At 39.3% G+C, this 19,299-nt stretch overlaps 1 protein-coding gene across 1 annotated transcript in view; it reads right to left on the reverse strand.

Annotated features, from left to right (window-relative positions):
• Positions 1 to 17,569, reverse strand: part of LOC124008752 (putative ferric-chelate reductase 1) — a 32,844-nt gene extending 15,275 nt beyond the window's left edge. The window contains exons 1-4 of the mRNA XM_046320280.1: positions 17,464 to 17,569; positions 16,085 to 16,303; positions 14,970 to 15,103; positions 14,257 to 14,354 (exon numbers count right to left, since the gene is read on the reverse strand). Of these exons, the coding sequence (XP_046176236.1) occupies positions 14,257 to 14,354; positions 14,970 to 15,103; positions 16,085 to 16,283 (431 nt within the window). The 5' untranslated portion in view covers positions 16,284 to 16,303; positions 17,464 to 17,569. The remainder of the gene's footprint in view (positions 1 to 14,256; positions 14,355 to 14,969; positions 15,104 to 16,084; positions 16,304 to 17,463) is intronic.
• Between the last annotated feature and the right edge of the window lie 1,730 nt (positions 17,570 to 19,299).

The following is a 19,299-nucleotide window of genomic DNA, read 5'->3' on the forward strand; positions in this document are numbered from 1 at the left end:
TGCTGTAGTAGGAGCAGTAGTTATTTTAGTAGGAGCTGTAGGTGTTTTAGTAGGAGCTGTTGTTGTTGTATTAGGAGCTGTAATTGTTGTATTAGGAGCAGTAGTTGTTGTAACAGAATCTTTTGTTTTAGGAGCAGTAGTTGTTGTAGTAGGAGCTGTAGTTGTTGTATTGGGAGCTGTAGTTGTTTTAGTTGGAGCAGTAGTTGTTGTATTAGTAGCTGTAGTTGTTTTTTCAGGAGCTGTAGTTGTTGGAGTAGGAGCAGTAGTTGTTGTAGTAAGAGTAGTAGTTGTTGTAGTAAGAGTAGTAGTTGTTGTATTAGGAGGTGTAGTTGTTGTTTTAGGAGCTGTAGTTGTTGTAGTAGGAGCTGTAGTTGTTGTAGTAGGAGCTGTAGTTGTTGTAGTAGGAGCTGTATATGTTGTAGTATTAGGAGCTGTAGTTTTTCAGGTGAGTAACTGAAGACAGAACAAACGGAGGTAAGTTTAAGGCAAGCAATACGTAAAAAACAACAAAACAAATTCTATCCAACTTGAGGCTGATACCATGGCACAACATACTGTTCATGGCTAACGATCCGGCAGGGAATGGATGTCAGGTCCGGGCTTGTGAAGAGGAGAGATGATGATCAGGACCAGGTGTGCAGATAGCTGATGGGATACAGGTGCGGGTAATCAGAACTCCCAACTGGCTACATTGCCCGGCAACCAGACAGGGTGCGTTCCAGGACGCCGTAAAAAACACTCCAGGGCAGAACACAGGCAAAAAACAGACTCAGGCAACGTGATTCGTGACAGTAGTTGTTGTATTATGAGCTGTAGTTGTTTTAGTAGGAGCAGTAGTTGTTTTAGTAGGAGCAGTAGTTGTTGTAGTAGGAGCTGTAGTGGTTGTAGTAGGAGCAGTAGTTGTTTTAGTCGGAGCAGTACTTGTTGTCGTAGGAGCTGCTGTTGTTGTAGTAGGAGTTGTAGTTGTTGTAGTAGGAGCAGTAGTTCTTGTATTAGGAGCTGTAATTGTTGTATTAGGAGCTGTAGTTTTTGTATTTGGAGCTGTAGCTGTTGTAGTAGGAGCTGTAGTTGTTGTATTGGGAGCTGTAGTTGTTTTAGTTGGAGCAGTAGTTGTTGTATTAGTAGCAGTAGTTGTTGTATTAGGAGCTGTAGTTTTTGTTTCAGGATCTGTAGTTGTTGTTATATTAGGAGCAGTAGTTGTTGTTTTAGGAGCTGTAGTTGTTGTTGTATTAGGAGCTGTAGTTGTTTTAGCAGAAGCAGTACTTGTTGTAGCAGAATCTTTTGTTTTAGGAGTAGTAGTTGTTGTATTAGGAGCTGTAGTTGTTGTATTAGGAGCTGTAGTTGTTGTATTTGGAGCAGTGGTTGTTGTATTGGGAGCTGTAGTTGTTTTAGTTGGAGCAGTAGTTGTTGTTTTAAGAGGTGTAGTTGTTGTTTTAGGAGCTGTAGTTGTTGTTGTATTAGGAACTGTAGTTGTTGTTTTAGGAGCTGTAGTTGTTGTTGTATTAGGAGCTGTAGTTGTTGTTGTAGGAGCTGTAGTTGTTGTTGTATTAGGAGCTGTAGTTGTTGTTGTACTAGGAGCAGTAGTTGTTTTAAGAGGTGTAGTTGTTGTATTAGGAGCTGTAGTTGTTTTATTAGGAGCTGTAGTTGTTGTATTAGGAGCTGTAGTTGTTGTTTTAGGAGCTGTAGTTGTTGTTTTAGGAGCTGTAGTTGTTGTTTTAGGAGCTGTAGTTGTTGTTGTATTAGGAGCTGTAGTTGTTGTGTTAGGAGCTGTAGTTGTTGTTGTATTAGGAGCAGTAGTTGTTGTTTTAAGAGGTGTAGTTGTTGTTTTAGGAGCTGTAGTTGTTGTTTTAGGAGCTGTAGTTGTTGTTGTATTAGGAGCTGTAGTTGTTGTGTTAGGAGCTGTAGTTGTTGTTGTATTAGGAGCAGTAGTTGTTGTTTTAAGAGGTGTAGTTGTTGTATTAGGAGCTGTAGTTGTTTTATTAGGAGCTGTAGTCGTTTTATTAGGAGCTGTAGTTGTTGTAGTAGGAGCTATAGTTGTTGTAGTAGGAGCTGTAGTTGTTGTAGTAGGAGCAGTAGTTGTTGTAGTAAGAGTAGTAGTTGTTGTAGTAAGAGTAGTAGTTGTTGTTGTATTAGGAGCAGTAGTTGTTGTTTTAAGAGGTGTAGTTGTTGTATTCGGATCTGCAGTTGTTTTATTAGGAGCTGTAGTCATATTATTAGGAGCTGTAGTTGTTGTAGTAGGAGCTGTAGTTGTTGTAGTAGGAGCTGTAGTTGTTGTAGTAGGAGCAGTAGTTGTTGTAGTAGGAGCAGTAGTTGTTGTAGTAAGAGTAGTAGTTGTTGTAGTAAGAGTAGTAGTTGTTGTATTAGGAGCTGTAGTTTTTGTTGTATTAGGAGTTGTAGTTTTAGTTGGAGCAGTAGTTGTTTTATTAGTAGCTGTAGTTGTTGTGTTAGGAGCTGTAGTTGTTGTTGTATTCGGAGCTGCAGTTGTTTTATTAGGAGCTGTAGTCGTTTTATTAGGAGCTGTAGTCGTTTTATTAGGAGCTGTAGTTGTTGTAGTAGGAGCTGTAGTTGTAGTAGGAGCAGTAGTTGTTGTAGTAAGAGTAGTAGTTGTTGTAGTAAGAGTAGTAGTTGTTGTATTAGGAGCTGTAGTTGTTGTTTTAGGAGCTGTAGTTGTTGTTTTATTAGGAGCTGTAGTTGTTGTTGTATTAGGAGCAGTAGTTGTTGTTTTAAGAGGTGTAGTTGTTGTATTAGGAGCTGTAGTTGTTTTATTAGGAGCTGTAGTCGTTTTATTAGGAGCTGTAGTTGTTGTAGTAGGAGCTGTAGTTGTTGTAGTAGGAGCTGTAGTTGTTGTAGTAGGAGCTGTAGTTGTTTTATTAGGAGCTGTAGTTGTTGTGTTAAGAGCTGTAGTTGTTGTTGTATTAGGAGCAGTAGTTGTTGTTTTAGGAGCAGTAGTTGTTGTAGTAAGAGTAGTAGTTGTTGTAGTAAGAGTAGTAGTTGTTGTATTAGGAGCTGTAGTTTTTGTTGTATTAGGAGTTGTAGTTTTAGTTGGAGCAGTAGTTGTTTTATTAGTAGCTGTAGTTGTTGTATTAGGAGCTGTAGTTGTTTTATTAGGAGCTGTAGTCGTTTTATTAGGAGCTGTAGTTGTTGTAGTAGGAGCTGTAGTTGTTGTAGTAGGAGCTGTAGTTGTTGTAGTAGGAGCTGTAGTTGTTGTAGTAGGAGCTGTAGTTGTTGTAGTAGGAGCAGTAGTTGTTGTAGTAAGAGTAGTAGTTGTTGTATTAGGAGCTGTAGTTTTTGTTGTATTAGGAGTTGTAGTTTTAGTTGGAGCAGTAGTTGTTTTATTAGTAGCTGTAGTTGTTGTGTTAGGAGCTGTAGTTGTTGTTGTATTCGGAGCTGCAGTTGTTTTATTAGGAGCTGTAGTCGTTTTATTAGGAGCTGTAGTCGTTTTATTAGGAGCTGTAGTCGTTTTATTAGGAGCTGTAGTTGTTTTATTAGGAGCTGTAGTTGTTGTAGTAGGAGCTGTAGTTGTAGTAGGAGCAGTAGTTGTTGTAGTAAGAGTAGTAGTTGTTGTAGTAAGAGTAGTAGTTGTTGTATTAGGAGCTGTAGTTGTTGTTTTAGGAGCTGTAGTTGTTGTTTTATTAGGAGCTGTAGTTGTTGTTGTATTAGGAGCAGTAGTTGTTGTTTTAAGAGGTGTAGTTGTTGTATTCAGAGCTGCAGTTGTTTTATTAGGAGCTGTAGATGTTTTATTAGGAGCTGTAGTTGTTGTGTTAAGAGCTGTAGTTGTTGTTGTATTAGGAGCAGTAGTTGTTGTTTTAGGAGCTGTAGTTGTTGTTTTAGGAGCTGTAGTTGTTGTTTTAGGAGCTGTAGTTGTTGTTGTATTAGGAGCTGTAGTTGTTGTTTTAGGAGCTGTAGTTGTTGTTGTATTAGGAGCAGTAGTTGTTGTTTTAAGAGGTGTAGTTGTTGTATTCGGAGCTGTAGTTGTTGTTTTAGGAGCTGTAGTTGTTGTATTAGGAGCTGTAGTTGTTGTTGTATTAGGAGCAGTAGTTGTTGTTTTAAGAGGTGTAGTTGTTGTTTTAGGAGCTGTAGTTGTTGTTGTATTAGGAGCTGTAGTTGTTTTATTAGGAGCTGTAGTTGTTTTATTAGGAGCTGTAGTTGTTGTAGTAGGAGCTGTAGTTATTGTAGTAGGAGCTGCAGTTGTTGTATTAGGAGCTGTAGTTGTTGTTTTAGGAGCTGTAGTTGTTGTATTAGGAGCTGTAGTTGTTGTTGTATTAGGAGCAGTAGTTGTTGTTTTAAGAGGTGTAGTTGTTGTATTCGGAGCTGCAGTTGTTGTTTTATTAGGAGCTGTAGTTGTTTTATTAGGAGCTGTAGTTGTTGTAGTAGGAGCAGTAGTTGTAGTAAGAGTAGTAGTTGTTGTAGTAAGAGTAGTAGTTGTTGTATTAGGAGCTGTAGTTATTGTATTAGGAGCTGTAGTTGTAGTAGGAGCTGCAGTTGTTGTATTAGGAGCTGTAGTTGTTTTAGTTGGAGCAGTAGTTGTTTTAGTTGGAGCAGTAGTTGTTGTTTTAAGAGGTGTAATTGTTGTTTTAAGAGGTGTAATTGTTGTTTTAGGAGCTGTAGTTGTTGTATTAGGAGCTGTAGTTGTTGTTTTAGGAGCTGTAGTTGTTGTTTTATTAGGAGCTGTAGTTGTTGTTGTATTAGGAGCAGTAGTTGTTTTAAGAGGTGTAGTTGTTGTATTAGGAGCTGTAGTTGTTTTTTTAGGAGCTGTAGTTGTTGTATTAGGAGCTGTAGTTGTTGTTGTATTAGGAGCAGTAGTTGTTGTTTTAAGAGGTGTAGTTGTTGTATTAGGAGCTGTAGTTGTTTTATTAGGAGCTGTAGTTGTTTTATTAGGAGCTGTAGTTGTTTTATTAGGAGCTGTAGTTGTTGTAGTAGGAGCTGTAGTTGTTGTTGTGTTAGGAGCTGTAGTTGTTGTAGTAGGAGTTGTAGTTGCTGTAGTAGGAGCAGTAGTTATTTTAGTAGGAGCTGTAGGTGTTTTAGTAGGAGCTGTTGTTGTTGTATTAGGAGCTGTAATTGTTGTATTAGGAGCAGTAGTTGTTGTAACAGAATCTTTTGTTTTAGGAGCAGTAGTTGTTGTAGTAGGAGCTGTAGTTGTTGTATTGGGAGCTGTAGTTGTTTTAGTTGGAGCAGTAGTTGTTGTATTAGTAGCTGTAGTTGTTTTTTCAGGAGCTGTAGTTGTTGGAGTAGGAGCAGTAGTTGTTGTAGTAAGAGTAGTAGTTGTTGTAGTAAGAGTAGTAGTTGTTGTATTAGGAGGTGTAGTTGTTGTTTTAGGAGCTGTAGTTGTTGTAGTAGGAGCTGTAGTTGTTGTAGTAGGAGCTGTAGTTGTTGTAGTAGGAGCTGTATATGTTGTAGTATTAGGAGCTGTAGTTTTTCAGGTGAGTAACTGAAGACAGAACAAACGGAGGTAAGTTTAAGGCAAGCAATACGTAAAAAACAACAAAACAAATTCTATCCAACTTGAGGCTGATACCATGGCACAACATACTGTTCATGGCTAACGATCCGGCAGGGAATGGATGTCAGGTCCGGGCTTGTGAAGAGGAGAGATGATGATCAGGACCAGGTGTGCAGATAGCTGATGGGATACAGGTGCGGGTAATCAGAACTCCCAACTGGCTACATTGCCCGGCAACCAGACAGGGTGCGTTCCAGGACGCCGTAAAAAACACTCCAGGGCAGAACACAGGCAAAAAACAGACTCAGGCAACGTGATTCGTGACAGTAGTTGTTTTAGTAGGAGCAGTAGTTGTTTTAGTAGGAGCAGTAGTTGTTTTAGTAGGAGCAGTAGTTGTTGTAGTAGGAGCTGTAGTGGTTGTAGTAGGAGCAGTAGTTGTTTTAGTCGGAGCAGTACTTGTTGTCGTAGGAGCTGCTGTTGTTGTAGTAGGAGTTGTAGTTGTTGTAGTAGGAGCAGTAGTTCTTGTATTAGGAGCTGTAATTGTTGTATTAGGAGCTGTAGTTTTTGTATTTGGAGCTGTAGCTGTTGTAGTAGGAGCTGTAGTTGTTGTATTGGGAGCTGTAGTTGTTTTAGTTGGAGCAGTAGTTGTTGTATTAGTAGCAGTAGTTGTTGTATTAGGAGCTGTAGTTTTTGTTTCAGGATCTGTAGTTGTTGTTATATTAGGAGCAGTAGTTGTTGTTTTAGGAGCTGTAGTTGTTGTTGTATTAGGAGCTGTAGTTGTTTTAGCAGAAGCAGTACTTGTTGTAGCAGAATCTTTTGTTTTAGGAGTAGTAGTTGTTGTATTAGGAGCTGTAGTTGTTGTATTAGGAGCTGTAGTTGTTGTATTTGGAGCAGTGGTTGTTGTATTGGGAGCTGTAGTTGTTTTAGTTGGAGCAGTAGTTGTTGTTTTAAGAGGTGTAGTTGTTGTTTTAGGAGCTGTAGTTGTTGTTGTATTAGGAACTGTAGTTGTTGTTTTAGGAGCTGTAGTTGTTGTTGTATTAGGAGCTGTAGTTGTTGTTGTAGGAGCTGTAGTTGTTGTTGTATTAGGAGCTGTAGTTGTTGTTGTACTAGTTGAGAGCAGTAGTTGTTTTAAGAGGTGTAGTTGTTGTATTAGGAGCTGTAGTTGTTTTATTAGGAGCTGTAGTTGTTGTATTAGGAGCTGTAGTTGTTGTTTTAGGAGCTGTAGTTGTTGTTTTAGGAGCTGTAGTTGTTGTTTTAGGAGCTGTAGTTGTTGTTGTATTAGGAGCTGTAGTTGTTGTGTTAGGAGCTGTAGTTGTTGTTGTATTAGGAGCAGTAGTTGTTGTTTTAAGAGGTGTAGTTGTTGTTTTAGGAGCTGTAGTTGTTGTTTTAGGAGCTGTAGTTGTTGTTGTATTAGGAGCTGTAGTTGTTGTGTTAGGAGCTGTAGTTGTTGTTGTATTAGGAGCAGTAGTTGTTGTTTTAAGAGGTGTAGTTGTTGTATTAGGAGCTGTAGTTGTTTTATTAGGAGCTGTAGTCGTTTTATTAGGAGCTGTAGTTGTTGTAGTAGGAGCTATAGTTGTTGTAGTAGGAGCTGTAGTTGTTGTAGTAGGAGCAGTAGTTGTTGTAGTAAGAGTAGTAGTTGTTGTAGTAAGAGTAGTAGTTGTTGTTGTATTAGGAGCAGTAGTTGTTGTTTTAAGAGGTGTAGTTGTTGTATTCGGATCTGCAGTTGTTTTATTAGGAGCTGTAGTCATATTATTAGGAGCTGTAGTTGTTGTAGTAGGAGCTGTAGTTGTTGTAGTAGGAGCTGTAGTTGTTGTAGTAGGAGCAGTAGTTGTTGTATTAGGAGCTGTAGTTTTTGTTGTATTAGGAGTTGTAGTTTTAGTTGGAGCAGTAGTTGTTTTATTAGTAGCTGTAGTTGTTGTGTTAGGAGCTGTAGTTGTTGTTGTATTCGGAGCTGCAGTTGTTTTATTAGGAGCTGTAGTCGTTTTATTAGGAGCTGTAGTCGTTTTATTAGGAGCTGTAGTTGTTGTAGTAGGAGCTGTAGTTGTAGTAGGAGCAGTAGTTGTTGTAGTAAGAGTAGTAGTTGTTGTAGTAAGAGTAGTAGTTGTTGTATTAGGAGCTGTAGTTGTTGTTTTAGGAGCTGTAGTTGTTGTTTTATTAGGAGCTGTAGTTGTTGTTGTATTAGGAGCAGTAGTTGTTGTTTTAAGAGGTGTAGTTGTTGTATTAGGAGCTGTAGTTGTTTTATTAGGAGCTGTAGTCGTTTTATTAGGAGCTGTAGTTGTTGTAGTAGGAGCTGTAGTTGTTGTAGTAGGAGCTGTAGTTGTTGTAGTAGGAGCTGTAGTTGTTTTATTAGGAGCTGTAGTTGTTGTGTTAAGAGCTGTAGTTGTTGTTGTATTAGGAGCAGTAGTTGTTGTTTTAGGAGCAGTAGTTGTTGTAGTAAGAGTAGTAGTTGTTGTAGTAAGAGTAGTAGTTGTTGTATTAGGAGCTGTAGTTTTTGTTGTATTAGGAGTTGTAGTTTTAGTTGGAGCAGTAGTTGTTTTATTAGTAGCTGTAGTTGTTGTATTAGGAGCTGTAGTTGTTTTATTAGGAGCTGTAGTCGTTTTATTAGGAGCTGTAGTTGTTGTAGTAGGAGCTGTAGTTGTTGTAGTAGGAGCTGTAGTTGTTGTAGTAGGAGCTGTAGTTGTTGTAGTAGGAGCTGTAGTTGTTGTAGTAGGAGCAGTAGTTGTTGTAGTAAGAGTAGTAGTTGTTGTATTAGGAGCTGTAGTTTTTGTTGTATTAGGAGTTGTAGTTTTAGTTGGAGCAGTAGTTGTTTTATTAGTAGCTGTAGTTGTTGTGTTAGGAGCTGTAGTTGTTGTTGTATTCGGAGCTGCAGTTGTTTTATTAGGAGCTGTAGTCGTTTTATTAGGAGCTGTAGTCGTTTTATTAGGAGCTGTAGTCGTTTTATTAGGAGCTGTAGTTGTTTTATTAGGAGCTGTAGTTGTTGTAGTAGGAGCTGTAGTTGTAGTAGGAGCAGTAGTTGTTGTAGTAAGAGTAGTAGTTGTTGTAGTAAGAGTAGTAGTTGTTGTATTAGGAGCTGTAGTTGTTGTTTTAGGAGCTGTATGTTGTTTTATTAGGAGCTGTAGTTGTTGTTGTATTAGGAGCAGTAGTTGTTGTTTTATTAGGAGCTGTAGTTGTTGTTGTATTAGGAGCTGTAGTTGTTGTTTTAGGTGTAGTTGTTGTATTCAGAGCTGCAGTTGTTTTATTAGGAGCTGTAGATGTTTTATTAGGAGCTGTAGTTGTTGTGTTAAGAGCTGTAGTTGTTGTTGTATTAGGAGCAGTAGTTGTTGTTTTAGGAGCTGTAGTTGTTGTTTTAGGAGCTGTAGTTGTTGTTTTAGGAGCTGTAGTTGTTGTTGTATTAGGAGCTGTAGTTGTTGTTTTAGGAGCTGTAGTTGTTGTTGTATTAGGAGCAGTAGTTGTTGTTTTAAGAGGTGTAGTTGTTGTATTAGGAGCTGTAGTTGGAGCTGTAGTTGTTGTTTTAGGAGCTGTAGTTGTTGTATTAGGAGCTGTAGTTGTTGTTGTATTAGGAGCAGTAGTTGTTGTTTTAAGAGGTGTAGTTGTTGTTTTAGGAGCTGTAGTTGTTGTTGTATTAGGAGCTGTAGTTGTTTTATTAGGAGCTGTAGTTGTTGTATTAGGAGCTGTAGTTGTTTTATTAGGAGCTGTAGTTGTTTTATTAGGAGCTGTAGTTGTTGTAGTAGGAGCTGTAGTTATTGTAGTAGGAGCTGCAGTTGTTGTATTAGGAGCTGTAGTTGTTGTTTTAGGAGCTGTAGTTGTTGTTTTAGGAGCTGTAGTTGTTGTATTAGGAGCTGTAGTTGTTGTTGTATTAGGAGCAGTAGTTGTTGTTTTAAGAGGTGTAGTTGTTGTATTCGGAGCTGCAGTTGTTGTTTTATTAGGAGCTGTAGTTGTTTTATTAGGAGCTGTAGTTGTTGTAGTAGGAGCAGTAGTTGTAGTAAGAGTAGTAGTTGTTGTAGTAAGAGTAGTAGTTGTTGTATTAGGAGCTGTAGTTATTGTATTAGGAGCTGTAGTTGTAGTAGGAGCTGCAGTTGTTGTATTAGGAGCTGTAGTTGTTTTAGTTGGAGCAGTAGTTGTTTTAGTTGGAGCAGTAGTTGTTGTTTTAAGAGGTGTAATTGTTGTTTTAAGAGGTGTAATTGTTGTTTTAGGAGCTGTAGTTGTTGTATTAGGAGCTGTAGTTGTTGTTTTAGGAGCTGTAGTTGTTGTTTTATTAGGAGCTGTAGTTGTTGTTGTATTAGGAGCAGTAGTTGTTTTAAGAGGTGTAGTTGTTGTATTAGGAGCTGTAGTTGTTTTATTAGGAGCTGTAGTTGTTTTATTAGGAGCTGTAGTTGTTGTAGTAGGAGCTGTAGTTGTTGTTGTGTTAGGAGCTGTAGTTGTTGTGTTAGGAGCTGTAGTTGTTGTTGTATTAGGAGCAGTAGTTGTTGTTTTAAGAGCTGCAGTTGTTTTATTAGGAGCTGTAGTTGTTTTATTAGGAGCTGTAGTTGTTTTATTAGGAGCTGTAGTTGTTGTAGTAGGAGCTGAAGTTGTTGTTGTGTTAGAAGCTGTAGTTGTTGTTTTAGGAGCTGTAGTTGTTGTTGTATTAGGAGCTGTAGTTGTTTTATTAGGAGCTGTAGTTGTTTTATTAGGAGCTGTAGTTGTTGTAGTAGGAGCTGTAGTTATTGTAGTAGGAGCTGCAGTTGTTGTATTAGGAGCAGTAGTTGTTTTAGTTGGAGCAGTAGTTGTTGTTTTAAGAGGTGTAGTTGTTGTTTTAGGAGCTGTAGTTGTTGTTGTATTAGGAGCTGTAGTTGTTGTATTAGGAGCTGTAGTTGTTGTTTTAGGAGCTGTAGTTGTTGTTGTATTAGGAGCTGTAGTTGTTTTATTATGAGCTGTAGTTTTATTAGGAGCTGTAGTTGTTGTAGTAGGAGCTGTAGTTGTTGTTGTATTAGGAGCTGTAGTTGTTGTTTTAGGAGCTGTAGTTGTTGTTGTATTAGGAGCTGTAGTTGTTGTGTTAGGAGCTGTAGTTGTTGTTGTATTAGGAGCAGTAGTTGTTGTTTTAAGAGGTGTAGTTGTTGTTTTAGGAGCTGTAGTTGTTGTTGTATTAGGAGCTGTAGTTGTTGTTTTAGGAGCTGTAGTTGTTGTTGTATTGGGAGCTGTAGTTGTTGTGTTAGGAGCTGTAGTTGTTGTTGTATTAGGAGCAGTAGTTGTTGTTTTAAGAGGTGTAGTTGTTGTATTAGGAGCTGTAGTTGTTTTATTAGGAGCTGTAGTCTTTGTAGTAGGAGCTGTAGTTGTTGTAGTAGGAGCTGTAGTTGTTGTAGTAGGAGCAGTAGTTGTTGTAGTAGTTGTTGTAGTAAGAGTAGTAGTTGTTGTATTAGGAGCTGTAGTTTTTGTTGTATTAGGAGTTGTAGTTTTAGTTGGAGCAGTAGTTGTTTTATTAGTAGCTGTAGTTGTTGTGTTAGGAGCTGTAGTTGTTGTTGTATTAGGAGCTGTAGTTGTTGTTTTAGGAGCTGTAGTTGTTGTTGTGTTAGGAGCTGTAGTTGTTGTGTTAGGAGCTGTAGTTGTTGTGTTAGGAGCTGTAGTTGTTGTTGTACTAGGAGCAGTAGTTGTTGTTTTAAGAGGTGTAGTTGTTGTATTCGGATCTGCAGTTGTTTTATTAGGAGCTGTAGTCATTTTATTAGGAGCTGTAGTTGTTGTAGTAGGAGCTGTAGTTGTTGTAGTAGGAGCTGTAGTTGTTGTAGTAGGAGCAGTAGTTGTTGTAGTAAGAGTAGTAGTTGTTGTAGTAAGAGTAGTAGTTGTTGTATTAGGAGCTGTAGTTTTTGTTGTATTAGGAGTTGTAGTTTTAGTTGGAGCAGTAGTTGTTTTATTAGTAGCTGTAGTTGTTGTGTTAGGAGCTGTAGTTGTTGTTTTAGGAGCTGTAGTTGTTGTTGTATTAGGAGCTGTAGTTTTTGTATTAGGAGCCGTAGTTGTTGTAGTAGGAGCACTTGTGGTGGTGACAACTGAGGACAGTCTGTTAACTGTCACGCTAGGCACTGCCATCCAAAATACACTGGAGGTCTGCATAAATGTTGACCTTGAAGAGGAAGACAGACAAATGTGCCAATATTAGACTACACACAAAATTCCTGATATGTTCTCAAAATACCCATTATTTTTTACAATTCCATAGTTGTTGGATTCGCAGTGCTCATTCAAGCCTGATTTATGCAGATTACCCATTATCCACTAACCTAAGAGGTTTGGAAAATGTTATGGAATTTTGCATCCCAGAGCAAACATTTAGAGGCATCCCCTGGGGTAAAACTAGTTGAATCCCTGTTCTTTCCACATCATTTCAAGATCTATGTGATGACATAGAATAAATGTGTAAATCTGATTGCATTTGTAAAAAGTAATCAACGAAAGGGAATTTCGTCTTTTTTTCACCCAACTTTTTTGGGTGACCAATCGGATTCCACGCTTCAAGATTGCTTCGATCATGTGCACTGGGATATATTCCGGATAGCCTCAGACAACAACATTGATGTACGCTGATTCAGTGAGCGAGTTTATTAGCAAGTGCATCTGTGATGTTGTACACGCTGTGACTTTTAAAACCTTCCCCAACCTGAAACCGTGGATTAATGGCAGCATTCGGGCAAGTGCGAACCACTGCTTTCAATCATGGCAAGGCTACTGGAAACATGACCGAATACAAACAGTGTAGCTATTCCCTCCCCAAGGCAATCAAACACGTTAGGCGTCAGTTTAGAGACAAAGTAGTCACACTTTAACGGCTCGGACACGAGACGTATGTGACAGGGTCTACAGTCAATCACGGATTACAAAAAGAAAACAAGCCCCGTCGCGGACACCGATGTCTTTCTCCCAGACAAATTAAACAACTTCTTTGCTCACTTTGAGGACAATACAGTGCCACTGACACAGCCCGCTACCAAAACCTGTGGGCTCTCCTTCACCGAGGCCAACGTGAGTAAAACATTTAAACGTGTTAACCCTCGCAAGGTTGCAGTCCCAGACGGCACCCCTAGCCGCGTCCTCGGAGCATGCACAAAACAGCTGGCTGGTGTGTTCACAGACATATTCAATCAATCCCTATCCCAGTCTGCTGTTCCCACATGCTTCAAGAGGGCCACCATTGTTCCTGTTCCCAAGAAAGCTAAGGTAACTGAGCTAAACAACTATCGCCCTGTAGCACTCACTTCCGTCATCATGAAGTGCTTTGAGAGACTAGTCAAGGATCATATCCCCTCCACCCTACCTGATACCCTAGACCCTCTCCAATTTGCTTACCGCCCCAATAGGTCAACACACGACGCAATCGCAATCACTCTGCACACTGCACACTGCCCTATCCCATCTGGACAAGAGGAATACCTATGTAAGAAAGCTGTTCATCGATTACAACGCAGCATTTAACACCATAGTACCCTCCAAACTCATCATTAAGATCAAGATCAAGACCCTGGCTCTCGACCCCACCCTGTGCCACTGGGTCCTGAACTTTCTTACGGACCGCCCCCAAGTAGTGAAGGTAGGAAACAACATCTCCACCCCGCTGATCCTGGGTGCGTTCCCAGCCCTCTCCTGTACTCCCTGTTCACCTATGACGCACGCCTCCAACTCAATCATCAACTTTGCAGACGACACTACAGTGGTAGGCTTGATTGCCAACAACGACGAGGCGGCCTACAGGAGGAGGTGAGGGCACTTGGAGTGTGGTGTCAGAAAAATAACCTCACACTAAACGTCAAAAAACGAAGGAGATGATCGTGGACTTTAGGAAACAGCAGAGGGAGCCCCCCCTATCCACATCGATGGGACAGTAGTGGAGAAGGTGGAACGTTTTAAGTTCCTCGGCGTACACCTCAGGAGGCTGAAGAAATGTGGCTTGTCGCCTAATTTGGCTTGTCACTTGAATCCTGTCGGGCTGTATCACCGCCTGGTACGGCAATTGCTCCGCCCAAAACCGCAAGGCTCTCCAGAGGGTAGTGAGATCTGCACAAAGCGTCACCGGGGGAAAATTACCTGCCCTCCGGGTCACCAACACCACCCGATGTCACAGGAAGACAAAAAGATCATCAAGGACAACAACCACCCGAGCCACTGCCTGTTCACCCCGCTATCATCAAGAAGGCGAGGTCACCACAGGTGCTTCAAAGCTGGGACTGAGAGACTGAAAAACAGCTTCTATCTCAAGACCATCAGACTGTTAAACAACCATGACTAACATTGAGTGGCTGCTTACTGACTCAATCTCTAGCCACATGAATAATAAAACACTTGATGTAATAAATGTATCACTAGTCACTTTAAGCAATGGCACTTTATATAATGTTTACATACCCTACATTACCCATCTCATATGTATTTACTATACTCTATACCATCTACTGCGTCTTGCCTATGCCGCACAGCCATATATTTATATGTTCATATTCTTATTAATTCCTTTACACCTGTGTGTATAAGGTAGTTGTTGTAAAATTGGTAGATTACTTGTTAGATATTACTGCACGGTCAGAACTAGAAGCACAAGCATTTCGCTACACTCGCATTAACATCTGCTAACCTCTGCTAACCATGTGTAATTTTGATTTGATTTGATGACATGGTGACATTTTTTATTTCAGTTATGTCCTACAGAAAAATCATGTAAAAAAGAACTGTGTCGTTTTTGTGATGGGTTTAGCAGACACTATGGTTGCCAAATTCCAGTAACTTCCAACCAGGATTTCTGGAGAACCTGGGAATTTGGGGAAAGTTACTGTAAATGTTCAACTCTAGTAGAGACTCACTTGACTATGATGTTGCCCAATGAGGATGTGGATGGTGCTGTCCAGGTGACTGTTACTGATGATCTAGGTAGATTGATGCTTTGACTCACCCCAGAGGCCTAACAATAAAACAACCGGTAAGTCAATCAATAGAGGATAATGATCTTGGTACATTGATATAAGGTAAGGCACTGATCAATGCTTATTGGTGGTTCTAGCTATAGTACGTAAAGGTAACAAACTCTTGTTAGGGTTGAAAAATTGCTGTAACTTGCCCAAAATACCCAGGTTTTAATTAAGAAATCTGGAATCCACCAACGAGGATTTCTGGAAACCTTGGAATTTTGGGAAGACACCGTAATTTTTGCAACACTAACTCTGTCATTTCATCAACTTTATTCATTATAATCCGGGCCAGGAGTATTTCCTCACTGTATATCCTGACCAGTAAAATCTCTCCTATTATTGGGCTCAAATCAGTTTCATTTGACATATTGATGAGTCAATATAGTCCAATAAATCAGTGGGTAAATTGGTAACAGTGAAGAATATGGACAGAATGTCCTGTGCTGTATTGTAACTAGGGTTACAAAATTCCAGAAACTCTCCCAAAATGTCCCAGGTTTTCCAGAAATCTCAGTTGGAGAATCTCATGATTCAGGAGGGTAGGAGCAGGGTGGGAATCCTCCAACTGGGGAAGTTTTAGGAATTTTACAACCCTAACAGTAACTCACTGCGATCCCATTGCAAGGCACAAGAATGATCCCAGTCCCACTGCCGAGAGAGAATGTTCCCACAGCCTTGTTCAGTCCTTCCTCATGGGCCTCCAGAAGAAACCCTTTATAGTTGAAGGTTCCTGACAGAGTCACTGAGAAAGAGAGGGGGAGAAAGGGAGGGAGAGAAATGTAGAGAAAGGGAGAGAGATGTGTCACCTAAGTGATATGACATGCTATTCTATAAAAACCTTTCTCTGTTATTAATATTACCTGATTGAGCTAATCATGTAAATGTAATTAACTACAAAGTCGGGGCACCACAAAAGTGTTTATTGAGCTGTTATCTTCAGAATAAACTCTTAAAGACCTAGTCATATTTTACATCAATAGAAGTCAATATTATTCATCACCTTATTTCATTCTCATCTGAAAGTTGGAAGCTAAAATTACATTTAATCTTTTCACAAATTGTTTCATATTCAAACATTTAAATTGCACAACAATTCCATGTGAATCTGACTAGAATGTGTAGACTTTCCCAGATACAGTTTATGTCGTCCTGTCATCAGTCATAATGTCTCAGATGACAACCAAACTGACATCATATTCATTAAGTACCAACGCATATTTTCAACTGGTTCTATTACCGAAATATGGTTCCTTTCCCTCCACTTGTTTGAAGTTCACAGACTCTCTATGTTTAACAAAGGCTATTCAAGAGTCCCTCTGTAGAGTCAGAGAGAGAGAGGGGAGAAATATATTTATGGCGGGGTCATGAACCTTACCCACAGGCCAACGTCATGACAGATGGCTAAAGAATGAGATATTGAGTGCTGAAATGTTGGATGACATCTCCTTAGACAAGTTATAATTCCCTGCCAATTAGCAATCGTGTAATGTCACGGCAACTGTGATGGAATATGCTATGCGAAAAGTTAACATCCGAGCAGGGACGAATAATGTTTATTTTCTCGCAAAATTAACATTATTTGCATGGGCCTCAAGGAATAAAATGGGTTGTGTATTAGAAATGTCCAGACAGATTACTGTTCCCACTCCATTCCTTCGTTTGAGCCAATACGGTATGTATTGGGTAAGCCCAATAGTGTGTTTCCACCATCTCGGTGACTCACCTTTGATGGTGTCTCCTGGCTGGTAGGTGGTCTGGTTGACAGTGACAGTGTATGGTGAAGAAGAGCTCTGCCCTGTGCTGCCATGAAAACTATTACCAGGTAGCATTGAGCCACACTGAGAAGCAATGGAAGATCCTCCCCCACTGAAACCCTCCACTTGTAAAGCAGTCAGAGAGAGGAGAAGGCAGAGAAAACCCATAATTTCCCTGTATAGCAGATCTATATTGTGGTTGTGTGTGAGAGAGAGAGGAAAAGAGAGAGAGTGAGAGAGAGACAGAGTAAGAGGTTCGGGAGAGAAAACATAGGATATCTCATGTGACATGATATTTGACATGTGACCCAATTAATCAATTTACAAAGACACATCTATAAATTATAATATTTCTAATGAGATTAAAGACATTTTATAACTACAAAAATACAGTACTCTGCCGGCAGAGTAATGACAATGTAATTCAAACACCTGTGGAAATATAAACTCTGACCTTTTGTCATTGAAGCTCTCTTGTTTAGACAGAAAGTTAAACACTAGTAACAACGTTACAACTAGTCATAATTACACTGTAATAATAATTCAGTTTAAATTACAATTCTATAATTTTAACATATAAAGATAAGGACAAACCCCTGGAATTATCTTAATGTAAGTAAATACATGAGCCTCCATGTTAGAAGATATTGAAACAAATATCCAGTCTTGTTCAATAGAACTTCATCCAAAAAAAACACAATTATTCAGGTGAATTGTTTGGTGCCAAATTTTGTATTAGGCTTTTTATTATCTATCTCTAGCATGACGTCTTAAACACTAATTTCTAACATTACTGAGGACAATTATTATTATTGCTATTAAAACAACAAAATACATTACAAAGACATTGTGATTGGGTGCTCGCGTCAGTGGGAGCACTCGTCCTCACTTGCCTAAGATGCCGGCATGGCGAAGCCCCCTGCCCAAAGGGATTTTCCAGGGCAGGTAAGACCAAGCCCTGCCTGATGCCCAGGCTGGTATGGAAGCGAGCGCACACATAACCACCACGACCAGCACACACACCTCTCACACCGTGAAACCAAAACACAAAACATTAATAACTAAACACACAACACACAGTAATCCCATCCTCACACTCACCCCAGATTGGAGGAAGCTTAAACATTTATACTGTTCATGTGTCTATGTATTTATTTTCAACACTCATTAATTCCAACCTTCAGACAGTCACAGATCAACCCATCTTTCCCAGTAAATCATCATCCTACTATTTTCTCCTGCAACACTTCCCTCCATTCACTAGTGACTGACAAGTATTTGTTAGTGTTATTAACATAGGCCTGTTAAATAGTTAGTAGTGAAAGCAGTTCATTAAAATATGGCTTACCAGGTTGATATAACTTCAGCTAGACGAGTGTTGAATTGAACTGTTTCAAGGACGTGATGTACAACCGAGTGTGAATCAGAGCTTGGCAAACAGACACCATATATATCAGGTCCCACGTCATGGTAACAAAAATAAAAACCTGTCTTCCTCTACTTACCAAGAACTCCACTTCCTTGTGACCTAAAACTGTATACGCACGCACGCACGCACGCACGCACGCACGCACGCACGCACGCACGCACACACACACACACACACACACACTATTTTGACATATTTTTGAGTGTACCCATAGCTGTGACAAAGACAATAAATGTTAATGTTAAACGTTTTACTCTACAGTAGATTGTTGTTTGTCTAACAAACATTTAATTTACCTGTTAAAATACATTTAAGTAAAAAATGGGGGCTTACAGTAAGGTATCATATACGGATCTTAATGTAGGTCATGAACTATGAAGCATTAAAGGCTACATTCTTTCCACATATATTTTTATTTACTTTTGATTTCCAGTCTGACTCTGAATCAAGTCTGGTTGGTTTAACATTTCAAACTTATGGAAGAACCAAGTAAACAAACAAATGAAAGTACACTGATACATAGATTCCATTTTTCATCAAGTCTCTGTTGACACGGCAGTGACAAATCATGCAACACATTTGGAAAACCCACAACAAGAAAGCACTAATTAAATGTTTCCTCATTATGATTTATGATCAGAATCCAGAAGCAAAGTAACTCTACTCTTGAATTATATTGAAAATTTCCTCCCCCCAAGTATATTTTTCCTCATATTTTTAATTTCATTCTGCAACTTTTTCTTATTTTCTAGCCTTTGGAGTATGTTTTTTTTTCAGGACTTTTTCAGGACTTTCACCGTACTCTCTATGCCAAATTTCCTCCCCTATATGGTTTAGAAACCAAGTTGCCTCTCTCGTCTCTCTCTGCCCACTCAGGTCCTGAAGCAGTGTGGATTTTCTATAGCATCAGAAGGCCATAGTGCGGCGCTTTATAGCTCACACTATTTCACTGGTTCCAGGGTGAAGTTTCCACCTGCAGTATGAATAGATCTTGCATCAGCTTCTCCTCCCCCAATCATAACCATAACCAATAGTGGGACATATGAAAAACTGACCAAAGATCAGCAGCTAGGGGAAACTTCACCCCATTGACTGATTCTGTTGGAGAGTGTACAATCAGTTTATTCATTGCTGTGTTTTAAGGACTTAAACATTACTTTTGTCTGAAAATGTAATAATTAAAATATCATGTAATGACATGAAATATGACACTTAACTAGTTAGGGTGTAAAATGCTATATCAATCAACTAACAATTGCAACTCTGTTGATGTGCAGCAACTTGTTAGTGTTAGGAACAGGTTTCGGGTTTAAGGTTAAGGTTAATGTTAGAGTTATGTTTGGGGGGGTACAGAGATAGGTTATGGTAGGTTAGGGCTAGGGTTAAGGTTAGTGGATACTCAGTTGAGCAATTTATTGATAGTTAGTTAATAAACCATATGTAGGGGGGGACTTATCAAATAAAGTGTTACAAAAAAAATACAAATGTAATATAATTTCTTAAAGATTACAATATGGCACCAGGTAGTTTTATGGACAACATTATCTTGTACTTTGAATATTGAACTGCATCTGTTGTGTTCCATGCCTTTACGGAAAGTCTAATGTTGACATGACTAAACATGATTCACTTATTGCTGACGCAACAAACTGACGTGATATATTTTTAACAGACTACATCCATATAGTATTGTGATGAAGAGACTGAAGAGTCCTACTATTGAGGTGAGTGATACTTTTTACCATACCATCTCAG

This window comes from Oncorhynchus gorbuscha, linkage group LG21 (genome assembly GCF_021184085.1).
Source record: "Oncorhynchus gorbuscha isolate QuinsamMale2020 ecotype Even-year linkage group LG21, OgorEven_v1.0, whole genome shotgun sequence".
In the NCBI taxonomy this organism is placed as follows: domain Eukaryota; kingdom Metazoa; phylum Chordata; class Actinopteri; order Salmoniformes; family Salmonidae; genus Oncorhynchus; species Oncorhynchus gorbuscha.